General features: G+C 37.4%; 2 protein-coding genes across 3 annotated transcripts in view; one reads left to right on the top strand and one right to left on the bottom strand.

The window, feature by feature from the left end:
- med1 (mediator complex subunit 1) overlaps nucleotides 1-13,816 on the bottom strand; it is a 272,844-nt gene that overhangs the window by 220,816 nt on the left and 38,212 nt on the right. Inside the window, exon 1 of one of the 2 annotated variants that reach the window (XM_079852041.1) lies at nucleotides 10,992-11,326. The exons of the other annotated variant lie outside the window; for it this stretch is intronic. Coding sequence (XP_079708167.1) covers nucleotides 10,992-11,085 — 94 coding nt within the window. The 5' untranslated portion in view covers nucleotides 11,086-11,326. Of the gene's footprint in view, nucleotides 1-10,991; nucleotides 11,327-13,816 lie in introns of those variants that run through there. 2 annotated transcript variants of the gene reach the window in all.
- On the top strand, nucleotides 1,478-5,552 carry LOC307147369 (uncharacterized protein). The gene is made up of 3 exons (XM_079852075.1): nucleotides 1,478-1,707; nucleotides 2,348-2,440; nucleotides 2,646-5,552. Exons 1-3 carry the CDS (start codon nucleotides 1,559-1,561, stop codon nucleotides 3,106-3,108), a joined length of 705 nt encoding a protein of 234 aa, XP_079708201.1. The 5' UTR covers nucleotides 1,478-1,558; the 3' UTR covers nucleotides 3,109-5,552.

Here is a 13,816-nt window from a genome sequence, read left to right as displayed (position 1 = left end):
CGGTTTAATTTCAATTAATCGTGCAGCCTTAGTGAACAGCGTCAGAGACTGACGTGGAAGAGAAATTGTTAAAAAAAAAAAATAATAATAATTTAATTCAATTAATTAAATAAATAAATAAATAAAGTTATATATGGGGGGGGGGGGTTTGCACACAAAAAGTATTCTCGTCACTTAATAAAATTAAAGTTGAACCATTGTAGACACATGGACTATTAACAATGTCTTTACTACCTTTCTGGAAGGGGCGTTTCCTCTGAGGAGACAAGGGAGGCAGTCTCCTCAAAAATACTGGATGAGAAAATATAATCGATATTACAAAAAATAAAGCCACGTTAAAAAGTGTAAAAGTCACTCGTTTTATAAAGTACCAGTGTCCAACAGCGACAACCACAAGTGAAGTTACAGTGGGAGGCTTGCAGCCTCTGTCCCTATTGACTTAAATCAGACACTCTAACGCGTGCGGTGGGTTTAGTGAGGGGTAAATTGAGAATAAATGGGGGAAAGTCACATGAGAGGAGGCAATCCCTCCATCACGCTTTGATTGGAAATGATCAGTTATGATTGGATATGATTGCTTTGTGCTCTCATCAGGCTGAATGAAGACAATGGGAAAAAGTTCATGGGAAGACTAATTAAAAAGGAAGTTATCAACTCAGCCATTTCACCGCTTTGTCATGTCAAAATCAAACTTGAAATGTTTGAATATTTGAATACTTGAAACTTGAATATTTTATTTAATATTTTGCCTTTAGTTATTATTTTAAAATAAATGTAAAACTGTATAAAAACACTAACTTGATTAAAGATAGATATTGCAAAAAAATACAAAATAGAATTGTAATATTTATTTAACCAAGAAAATTAAAGGTAGGGTAGGTAGGAATTGTCTAAAAAACTTCTTTTCCAAATTTGTTTAAACTTTATTTATATATCAATACATAATTAAAATGTAAGTACTCTGAAAAAGAAAGTATAAAAATCGAGTGTCTGTAGACCTCTCACGACTGTTTTAACCCCCTGAGGTCGGCTATCGCGCCGTCGCGATAGGCTCATTTTTTTCCCTATCAGTGAAAAAAAAAAAAAAAAAAAATTACTTTTTATTTTATATGCTTGTTATACATCAATCGATCCTGTTAAGTGTGTATTATTTTTGTGTATACTCACAATAAAAACAAAGTGTTGTGCTTTTCGCCAAATAAAGAAAAATAAACATGATGCGAGTTCTGCCTCCTCTCTGTCATTCTGAAACGCGTCCGAAAATGATCTGTAACTCAGCGAATACTTCTCACACAGACACGTGAGATATGTCTTTAGTAATTAATATAAAAAACAAATGTTTTCAACTCATGAAATCCGTTTGAAAGCACGGAGAGGTGCCGTTTTTTTCCTTCTCTCTCATTATCTCTAATAAGCTGAGCCCGCCCGGCCCCCGGCACTATTCACATGGTAAATAGTTTAGGTAATCTCTGCTTCGCACACGCCCCCCGATCAATGCCTTGAAAACACGAAGTTTCATCAGATCAGATTCACTGATAATTCATCGTGTTTAGAGAGGATGGCTCGTTTCTCCGGTAAAGACGCCCTTCAGATGATTCTGGACAGCGAGGAAGAATTCACCTTTTCCTCAGAGGAAGATTGTAATTCAGACGAAGAACGGCAGCATTTTCAAGAGCGAATTGATCCCGCAGAGGATACAAGTTCAGAGTAAGTTGTTTACTGTTATATAATTCCTTTTCTGATAATATAGAACTTTATATATATTTAATTTCTGAATTTTTAGACTATATTTTCCCTAGTTTTGGCTAGCTTTTGACAACTTACAGGAACGATTGCCTTACAATATCCCTAACATCCGTGGAACTTACATGCTCAAGTGTAAACTTTTTTTTAAATGTGATATTGCTCTTTAAACATATTTGTATATTAAATATATTTCACTCAGTTTTGATTAGCTTATGACACTGATTCATGCTAAAATACTGCATTATGCATAATGTAGATTGTTTGCGAATATCTGCTTATAGGTTATATGTGGTTTAGTGCAACTATATTTCAGCCTCCGGTAAAATATGTGATACTGTCTAAATACATTATATTTTTATATAAATGTTCTGGTTTTGGTTGGCCTATGACAGTATTTATCATGCTGCAGATGTTTTTGAATACAGACTGTGTAAATGTTTTAGTGATGTGTCGTTCGCGAACGATCCGTTTATTGCGTGCTTCACTAAATGCGTGCGGTCTATATGGCCTATCAATGGTCCATAACCATAACCATCAATTGCTCATCAGTTTACTTTGAATAATGTATGCTAACAGTTTTATTTTTATTTTATTTTTTTAGGAATGTGTCTGCTTCAAGCTCTCCTTCTCCAGCACCCCGCAGAGGGGCACGCAGGTGTCGGTCAGGTCTCAGTGCGATCGAGAATCATACTGAGTAAGTACATAGACGTAATATTTTACAGATGAAATGTAGCCTAATTGTGTTTACATCATAATAATATAAAAGTAGCCTATACCTATTCTTGTGTGAAATGACAAAAACCGTTGTCTTTTTTATCCATGGCCATTAGTGATTGATAATGATAATACAAGTTCTTTTATTGTGTTATCAGCATTTTATTTTTTATTTTTTTTTACAGATGTGACAATGAACATGTCCATGCACCTGTCCCGAAGAGAGCCAAGGCTAACCAGCAGGCATGCAAAAGGCAGTCAACTCTGGCATGGAAAACAGAGACTGATGTTGACATGGTTCCGCAGACTGTGCAATTCTGTCCTGCACGGGAAATTGGACCACAACTGAGTTCTGTATACTCACATTCGCCCATGAATCTATTCAAACAATTTTTTTCAGAAAGTGCTGTGTCAACTCTGTGCCACAACACAAATGCTCAGGCTGCCAAAGCAACTGCAAAGGGCTGCAAATATAAATGGACAGATGTCAGCATCAGTGAGATGTACCGATACATTGGGCTGCTGTTCTACATGGCCATGGTGAAGGTCAGCTCCATCAGCGACTACTGGCGGCAAAGCAGTGTTTTCTCCGTACCATTTCCAGCTACAGTTATGTCCCGGGACAGATACCGCACCAAAGATGTGTGACTGTGTTCAGATGTGTGTGCTCTGCTGACCAACTTCCACTAACCACCAGCCTTCAGAAATCATTCTGATATGATGACTATTTTTTTAAATCAATGTTGGAAACTGTTGTGCTGCTTAATATATTTTTTTTATAACCTGTGATAGTTTTTTCAGGATTCTTTATTTTGCTCACATTTGATTTGCTTAGAGCCCGCATCAACGGGGCATGAGCATTTACTGTGAGATACCTGCCTTTACTTTTGTTTATCGTTTATCATTGCTTTGTTTATAGCAGACTGATTATTTTTTTATTTTGCTCACATTTGATTTGCTTAGAGCCCGCATCAACGGAGCATGAGCATTTACTGTGAGATACCTGCCTTTACTTTTGTTTATCGTTTATCATTGCTTTGTTTATAGCAGACTGATTATTTTTTTATTTTGCTCACATTTGATTTGCTTAGAGCAAATTTAGAACATTTAGTTCCTCCACATAGAGGAATTACAATAAAACAGATTGAAAAACAAAACCTTTGAATCTCCTCTACTTCTTTGTTCAGGCTGCTTCACTTGATGGCCCATTAGCCATTGGGGGGGTGTCTATGTCACACCCCTGGTCTGAATCTCATTAATATTGATAGGGCATTACCACTCCCACGCATAAACCTCTTCTGACAAAAAAACTGACTTGCAAAGTTTAAATCAATGTATTGTTTTATTTGAACGATTAGGCAGGATGATTTTCACATCATTTTGAAGAAAAAAACAATATGCGACATCATCCATTAGTCAAAAGTCTTGTTTACACATATTTAGTATGTGTTTTGTGGTCTCATTTCAGCAACTTTCATTTTTATTTTTTTCAATAACCACGCATAAACATTATTCTCTTAAAAATTCTAACATATACATGCATGTTGGTCGCATATTATGGTAGCCCTGTTTGTGCTATATAGAGTGAATTTACACCTTTGTCATTAACATGTTTATAAATAACTGAAAAAAGCACAAATGTCAGAGCATGTCAGAACACCTCCAGGGCCCAGAAAACCCCTCAGACCCCAGAGGGTTAAAGACAGCTCATTATTTCCATTCACTCCACCCCCTCCCTTCTGGGCTCCTTCCAAAGCCACGCCCCCAAAACACATGAACGCGTGACTCCGACCGCTGAGCTGGAAGACGCATTATTTACCTGAGACGAGCGGAGAGGAAGGAGCACAGTGCATGTAGTGACATCATGTCAGAGTCACATGTAATAAAAAAATCTAACTTTATCATTATGAATATAAACAAATAAGATGTATTTTAGTACTCACTATCAAGCTAGCATATTGATATTGGTAAAGTTTAAAATATATTTTTTTTGATTCGCTAACGAGCTAGTTATATCTATACGGCAAAGCTAAAAACAGGTTGCATTGATACACGTTTTTCCATTACCATCAGTTACACTGAGATGAAGATGAATTTCGTGTAAGATTCATAACATATATGGTGTTCTGCATGTAAGAGTTTCCATGATGAAAACATTGTTGACTCTGATGAGGACTACACTCCAGAGACAAGTACCGCATCGTCAGCTCGAGGACAGGTCCGGGGTCGAGGGCGAAGCAGAGGAGGTCGTTCAAGAGGCCGTGCAACTTGGGTCTGAGGATATTGACACGCGTTTTATTTCTTTGTTTATCCAAAGACTTTTTGTTCATTACCTTTTCTAGTAGCGTCTTCCTTTTTTGCCTTGTTTGCCTTCGCTGACTGCATATGCCGGTAATGTGAATTTTGATTGCTCTTTCTCTGCCATTGTTTTGCTATTCCTAGGTTCCGTGCCTGTTGAATTCCTCAAATCAAACGGGTTCGCGCAAGTGGGCAGATCCTGTGTGGCAAAAGGGTGGTTGCCATGGTTGCGAGAGAGTGACAGTCGCCTAAGCCAATCCTTTGTTTCGTCCCGAATGGAAATAATGAGCTGTGTTTAATGCAGATTAAACGGTTTAGAGTCACTCGATTTTTATACTCTTTTTTTTTCAGAGTACTTACATTTTAATTATGTATTGATATGTATAGAAAGTTTAAACAAATTTGGAAAAAAGTTTTTTATAAAATTCCTACCTACCCTACCTTTAAGTGTAACAGACATAAGTGTAACATCCTCATTTTAAAAGACCACCGCACACCACTGCTTTCTGGGCCTTAAAAGTGGTAATTGCATTGATGTATATGGAGGCACAGAAAGTGTTTAGAACGACATGAGGGTGAGTAATTAATGACAACATTTTCATTTTGGGTGAACTAACCCTTTAAGCATTTTGGACATCACATATAACAGTCAGAAATGCCTATGAAGGCCAGAAATTGATTGAGAATGGGGCTATGATGTCTAAAATTGTGCTGCTTCAGAACATACAGTCGTGCTCAGAATTAATCATACCCCTGGTAAATATGATAAAAAATGGCTGTAAAAAATAAATCTGCATCGTTTATCCTTTTGATCTTTCATTAAAAAAACTGGCAAAAATCTAACCTTTCATTTAAGTAAAAGACTTGAAAATGGGGGGGAAAATCACATTATGAAATGTTTTTCTCCAAAACACGTTGGCCACAATTATTGATACCCCTAGAATTTTTTATGAATAAAATATCTCTGAAGTATATTCCCATTAATTTCTAGGCTACCTTTTTTTAGCACACCAGGGTAGCCTAGAAATCTAGACGCACCCTAGCGGCAGCAAAATGTATTTTGCAGCCAGGGTAGTCTAGCAACTCTCCGTTGACTTTTGGAGCTGTAAAAACCTAAATTGGGTCAGGCCAATCACATCGCGTATAGAGTAGGCGGGGCGGGCTTAACATAATGACGACAGAGTTGCGATGGTTCCCTACTACTTGAAAACAAGTAGAGAACGGCACTTAACCCCCTGAGGTCGACGGTATCGCCGGCGATACCAGCTCGCTTTTTTTTTATCAGTGTAAAAGAAACTCATAAATACTCTGTTGACTTTGATTTTCCATAGGAGTTTCATACATCAATCGATTCTGTTAAATGTGTATTATTTTTGTGTATACTCACAATAAAAACAAAGTGTTGTGCTTTTTGCCAAATAAAGAAAAATAAACACGAAGCGAGTTCTGCCTTCTCTCTGTCCGTGTAGTCCATTCTGAAACGCGTCCGAAAATGAACTGTAACTCAGCGAATACTCAGTCAAACAGACATACAGACACACAGGCATGAAACTTGAATTCTCTTCTTTTAAATGAAGTAATTTATATAAAAAAACAAATATTCTCAGTTCATGTAATCTGTAAGAAAAGAGCGAGATGTCAGTCGTTCTCATCTCATCTAATTACTTGTAATGTGACTCCGCCCTCGGAGAGCGCGCGCTATTCAAACGCAAATGACTGAGCAATCCGTGCAAACTGTGAACGCCCCCATATCAGCTCGAGAAAACAAGTTGAATCAGATCATTGTAGCCTACTTGTTTACACCGTCTCACAGCGCTGTGAGGAATAATAATAATGGAAAATGTCCCTCAGAAGTGCGGATATATCGAGGAGCGAGCTGAGGAATGGTGTAGTAAGTTTTTTTCCTTCTCAAGTGAATCGCGTTTCTGTGAATGAACGGCAGCCGCAGAGATGCGCGCTGTTTACCACAGCTCACAAAAAGACAGTTTAAATTTAAATCGCGTGTGTGAATGAATGATGTTTTAGCAAACTGTATTGCTATACTGAGATGAGTAAAATCGACTGAAATATGTTGAAATAAAGTGTCTAGGTTTTGACATAAATGCAAATATAAATGTAATTTTACAAAATATTATCGATTTTCAAATACTGCTGAATTGAATGAACAGCTTTTAGCAAACTCTATTGCTATACTGAGATGAGGAAAAATATCAAAAATTATCAAAAATAAAGTCATCAAATAATACGTTTTGTATACTTTAGTTTTTAAAAAGAAAGATTACACTTGAATTGTTGTAATTGTAACCTTTTTAATAAAAAATATATATTTATAAGGTAGATGTAAACAAGTAAATATAATTTTTTTCTTTAAATAATTTGTATTGTGTTTTATTAGTGACAAATTTGGGGAGAGGATAAATATTCCAAAACTGAAAATACAGTATGAGAATTAACTGCACAATTACTAGACATGTTTACCTTGGATATTATACAATTTGCAAGCACAATTTGTGAAAAAAAAAAAAAAAAAAAAAAGCGATGCCTCCAACTGTGAACCAATTTGGTAGTGTATATATATATATATATATATATATATATATATATATATATATATATATGTGTGTGTGTGTGTGTATATATATGAAGAGTTCAGATGCAAAAGCCTCTAAATGCCATCTGAAATTTTCTTCTAGAATGATCATTTTTATGAAGCTTGTATATTTAAGTTAGCTATAGGTGACACACCTGAATGAATGGCTCATTAAGTATGCAGGGGCATTGTCTAATCAGGTGTGAACTACTAAATATGCATGATCGTTTACGCCCCATCCGCATATTGGCTTTCCAAACTAAAAGTGTTTCGCAAAACTTAAATCAATATATCGTTTTATGTGAATGATTAGGCAGGATGATTTTCACATCATTTTGAAGAAAAAACTCTAGGCGAGGACATCCATTAGTCAAAAGTCTTATTAGCCGCTTTCCGACCGGAGGAACCTTTTCACAGTTCCTAGAACTATTGGCTAAAGTACCCGGATGTCGGCGTGTTCGCACCGCAGGAACTAGGAACGATTTTAGTTCTAGGAACTCCATTTGGAGGAACTAATTTAGGTCCTACTTCAGAGTAGGGTCTAAACCAGCACTATAGGAACTATCCGTGACGTTATGTGTACGCTGATTGACCGAACGCACGCGGAACACCAGCACCCGCCATTTTTAAAACAGCTAGAATGTAAACACACAGATTATAGCCTATATATTTACTCCATAAACTAACTATACAAAGTTTAAACATGGAAAACAGTGATAGATGGGTCTCTAAACCTTTATGCTGAAGAGAAAATCCAACGCAACTTTGAGGGGACCAAGCCAAACATGATTATGTTTATCTGCCCAGCTAGCAACACTGGACATCAACCACACGGCATAGGCTAATAACCTTTTTTCACATAATGTCTACTTTTTATAACAGTTCTATCTGATAAGATATTAAACAGTACTGTTAGACAGATCGCTAACAAATAAACACAGAGAATGCGAGCATTGTTTGCTCTGGCGGTCTCAGCGCCGCCAAAATAAAGGTCCGTCGCGCCGTCAAAATAAAAGTCACCGTGCTTGCGTCACTCCCTTACCCCTCCTACCAGTTCCTATGGCCACTTGGCCAGTGCGAACGCAAACAGCAAAACCGAGTTTGGGGGAGAGTAGTTCTTAGAACTGTTTAGAAGTGGACAGTTCCTAGAACTAAGTTCCTAGAACTACTTGGTCGGAAAGCGGCTAATGACATATATTTAGTATGTGTTTTGTGGCCTTATTTCAGAAACTTTCATTTTTAGTTTTTTCAATAACCATGCATAAACATTATTCTCTCAAAAATGAAAACATGTACATACTTGTGGCTCACATATTATGGTAGTCCTGTTTGTGCTAAATAGAGTGTAATTTTCTTTTGCCATTGATATGTTTATAAGCAACTGAAAAAAGCACAAATGTCAGGGCATGTCAGAACATCTCAAGGACCCCAAAAACACCCCAGACTCCAGAGGGTTAAGTCATTCTTAAAAAAGGAAGATGTGTTCGTAGTTTTGCCGGCCAGATTCAAAAGTTGAATCTATCAACTAGCTCCGCTGTTGGGAAAACGCTCTGGTTGGTTGAAGCGCTGCAGAGGGAATTTGAAAGACAGCCGTTTATCCCGCCCCTCAGATTGAGCCGTGTCTATGGTGAGTTGCCAGACCTAACATCTTGATGTAGGTCTGGCTTGCCAGGCTAACACCAGGGTGACTAGGAACATGAAATTGTCCAGCTATGACTTCTTGTTTCACAGGAGTTTATATATGAGGAAACACAAAGGCCAAATTCCCTTAATCATCCATCACAATGAGTAAAACCAAAGAATATAGTTCTGATGTGCAGCAAAAGATTGTTGAGCATCACAAAATAGAAAGTGGCTGTAAGAAAATAGCTAAAGAATTGAAAATCCCCATTTTGACCATCAGGGCAATAATTAAGAAGTTATATAATATTATAATTATAATAATCAACTAAAGATGTTACGAATCTGCCAGGAAGAGGACTGTGTCTATATTGTCTTAATAGACGGTGAGGATGAAAGTTTGAGTGGCCAAAGACTCTTCAATAATCACAGATGGAGAATTGCAGAGATTAGTTGAGTCTTGGGGTCAGAAAGCCTATTTATAAAAAATAAAAAATAAAAAAAATCAAACAACCCCTACATCCCCACATGTTGTTTGGGAGGTTTTCAAGAAAAATGCTCCTCGCTCATCCAAAAACAAACTCCAGCATATTCAGTTGTCAGACACGACGGCACAAGGTTCTGTGGTCAGATGAAACTAAAAAAGAGCTTTTTGGCAGCAAACACGCTAGATGGGTTTGGTGCACACAAGGATAAAAAGTACCCCATGTGTACAATTTAATATACCATTGGATCTTTTATGTTGTGGGCATATTTTTCTGCTGGAAGTCCTGGACTTCTTATTCAGATACATAGCATCGTGGATTCTATCAAATATCAACAGATAAAAAATCTAAACCTGACACCTTCTGCTAGAAATCTTATAATGGGCCGTGGCTGGATCTTCCATCAGGACAACGATCCAAAACAAACATCAAAATCAACACAAAAATGTGTTAGGGAGCACAAAATGAAGCTTCTGCCATGACCGTCCCAGTTCCCTGACCTGATGAGTGGAGTGAACTGAAGAGAAGAAGCACCAACATGGATCTGGGAATCTGAAGGATCTGGAGAGATTCTGTATGGAGGAATGGTCTCTGATCATTTGTCAGGTGTTCTCCAAACTCATCAGGCATTATAGAAGAAGACTCGGCAAAAGGAGATTGCAAAAAAGGTATTTAATAAAAGGGTATCAATAATTGTGGCCAACGGGTGATTTCCCCCCCACACACACACTTTCAATTCTTTTACTTAAATGAAAGGTTAGGATTTTGCCAATTTTTTTTTTGAAAGATCAAAAGGATAAACGATGCAGATTTATTTTTTACAGCCATTTTTGATCATATTTACCAGGGGTATGATTAATTCTGAGCACGACTGTATATGAACCCCCATTATGTTGCTGACTTGAAACATTTGACGCTATGAATGCTGCAGACTTATGTAAAAAAATCTGTAAATATGATGCAAAAATAACATATTGGCCTGGTTTCACAGACAGGGCTTAGATTAAACCAGGATTAGGCCTTAGTTTAATTAAGACATTTAAGTAGCTTTTATAAACGTTCCTTGGAAAAAAAAAACATTACTGGAGACAAAACAATGGCACTGACATATTTTAAGATATGCTGCAAGCTGCTTTCAGTTAAAACAGCTCAAACAGGCATTTTAGTCTAGGACAAGATTTAGGCCTACGCTTTGTCTGTGAAAACGGGGATTATATTATAGATTATTATATTATATTATTTCCAACCATATTATATGTTTGTATACCATTAACATACCATAGGGTACAGTAATTGTATCACATGGTAACCACATAATAGCAGAATTGTAATGAATGATTTCTATATTCATATAATATAACATATTTATCACATAACAGTCATTTTAAATAATGCTATGGCATTACCATGGTCCGTGTCTAAAACACGGAACTATCACGATACTCTACTCAGCAGTATTGGGTCTGTAATGCATAATCTATAACAGTCTACACGGGTGAAACTAGTGTTTTAAGTAAATAGGGAAATGTGTGCTGTACCGGATCCGTCCTCCGCTCGGAACCGCTCGGAGCCAGCGGCTGTGCCGCTGTGGGTTGAGTCTGCGCCCGGGCTGCTGCTCAGCATCGCCGCCATCTTCAGAACACGCACACAAGAGTTGACCCAATACCAGTAAAGCACAAAGACTCTCTCAACAATAATCAGGAGGACCCCGTCGAATTAAAATAGTTCAGCCCCAGTCAAAATAGACCACGAACAAATCAAGTCCAGTGGAAAACTGTACAACAATGGAGATTTAGGCTAACAGATAGAGTATGCACTGACGTCATCTTCTTCTTCTGTTTTTTTTTTTTTTTTTTTTTTTTTGGCGCATTGTTTCCTGTCTGCATATCGCCACCTACTTGCAAGTAGTAGCCTACTCACCATGAGCCTGGATCATAGACAGTAAAAGGGCCTGGATGCTGCATTTTCAGGACCGCAGTTCTAAGGTGGTCCGTGTACTTTTTGATCATTTTAATTTCCTGTTTGGAATGGAATAACTAGGGATGGCTGACGCGAAACAGTCGTTCCGAAGATTTGCGAGATCCCGAAGCGCAGATGTTTCGAAACACTGATCCGAAGCGTGATTCAAAACACCCATGTCACGTGACTATGGCCAAACGAAGCCTCGAAGTGTTTCACCAAGTGTTTCATCAGGTGTGGTCCGCCGAATTAGCGTTTGATTGACACGGTCGGGAACAGAACAGACCACACAATCGCACATCTGTATAATAGTGAAATCAACGCATATTGACCTCGTGGGTTTTTGTGAGAGGAGTTTGATTTTGAGATAGCGGATTTTTGATGATATAGTGACATAGTGCGATTTGATTAGTTATAGGCTATTTAGGCTTACATTTAAATTTACACAACACATTGACTGATAGGCTAGAGACAGACAGAGTATACATATAGTGACACATTAATAGATACATAGATAGATACATAGATATATATAGACAGCTAGATACATAGATAGATACATATAGACAGCTAGATTAATAGATACATATATAGATAGATTATAGATACATAGATAGATTATATCTAGATACATATCTAGGTACATATCTAGAATAGATACATAGATTATAGATACATGGATAGATTCATATAGATAGAAACATAGATAGATAGATTTGGATAGATAGATAAAATGGAGGCTCCCCAGAAGATATGCCGTACATCTGTGGTGTGGGAGCATTTCCGTTTACCCAAATAAAGTGAGATGTGTGTATTGTGATCGGCAGCTAGCCTACTGCAACAATACATCATCCATGATCCGCCATTTGAGGAGCACTGCCATTTTGCAGGGTGCAGAGGATGACATTCCCCCTGTACCTAGGCCTGCTACTGACACTGCTGGGCCATCTAAGCAAGGTATGCATTGTTTGAAATATAATTATAATTGAAATATAATTACAAACTTTTGGGACACTGTTTAGAAAGTCCATAGCCCTATGCCCTACAACCTAATGTCCCAATCACAACTGCCAATCATGTTAAAAATAGCTTCAATGTGAATATAATATAATATAATATTGTGTGAATATACATTTTATAGGTCTACATATGAGACACACAATGCTACAGCTGATGCCACAGTGGAAGTGAAAAAATACATCAACGATGCGTATTTGCCCAGAACTCATGATCCACTAACTTACTGGAAAGAGAGAGCAGTAATCTTTCCTCATTTGTATGTCCTAGCTAAAAAATATCTTTGCATGCCAGCAACAAGTGTCCCTTGTGAGAGTGTTCTTTTAAAGGCTGGAGAAATTATCTGTAAAAAAAAGAAGTAGGCTAAAGGCCCGTTCACACCAATGACGATAACTATAAAGATAACGATAAAGATATAATTCTAAAAATCGTTCTCCATATTAAAGAATAACAGAGTTCACACCACAACTATAACGATAAAGATATGAGGAACGATATCGTTGGGATCACTTTCAGAACGATTTTTTTCCAGCTGTCGAACGATAAAACACTGACTGATCAGAATCCATTCTAATTTAAAGGTCTCGCGCATTTAAAATGGATCTGGATCATCCGGGCGCGCGCGTGCTTAGAATAAAAAGACCGTTATCGGACGTTGGTGTGGACGCATATATAGTTATCTTTATCGTTATCTTTATAGTTATCGTGCTTGGTGTGAACGGGCCTTAAGTCCTTCCACAGCAGAGAAATTAATATTTTTGAATAAAAATCTTTTAAAAAAGTGAGACATTGTGGCTTGATTTCTTTTATTAATATTCATTTTGCAGGACCAAAATAACATTATGCACAGCGAGGAGCCTATAGGTTACAAGCTTCACATATTAGAAAAATACAATAATAAAAAAACAACAAATTTTTTTAATGGCTTGTCAAGGTTGTTTCAGATCAACACCTGCAAGTGACCACTAGGTGTCACCGTTGAGACGGGTGTCGGATTGATTCGAAGCCTAGAAACAATATGGCCCATTTGGTTCAACTGTTTCATTAGGCTTGTTTGAGATGCGCCTTGCTTCGCCTGAAATGCATGCGAGAGTAGGCGGCTGCAGTGAGAGGAGGAGTGAAAAAAGCGCAGGTAAGACGGACAGATCTCTCTTCTCCCAGTGGATCAGACACCTGCGAGATCAAAGATGGATATCGCGGGATTCACGCTCGTGCACAGTGTTGCTAATAAACTGGATGTAATTCAAGTTCTGCTGCTTTTATATGAAAATAAATAAAATGAACAAGACACCAAAAGTAGTTATTTAATTCCATTTCAAATACATGTTTATCAATAATTTTTTCTTTAATACAGACATAGCCTATGTGTTTTTATTTTTTTATAAAA

Source organism: Squalius cephalus (genome assembly GCF_949319135.1).
Source record: "Squalius cephalus genome assembly, chromosome: 19".
Taxonomy (NCBI): domain Eukaryota; kingdom Metazoa; phylum Chordata; class Actinopteri; order Cypriniformes; family Leuciscidae; genus Squalius; species Squalius cephalus.
Note: the sequence above shows the minus strand (reverse complement) of the source record. Positions and strands in the feature narration are given on the sequence as shown.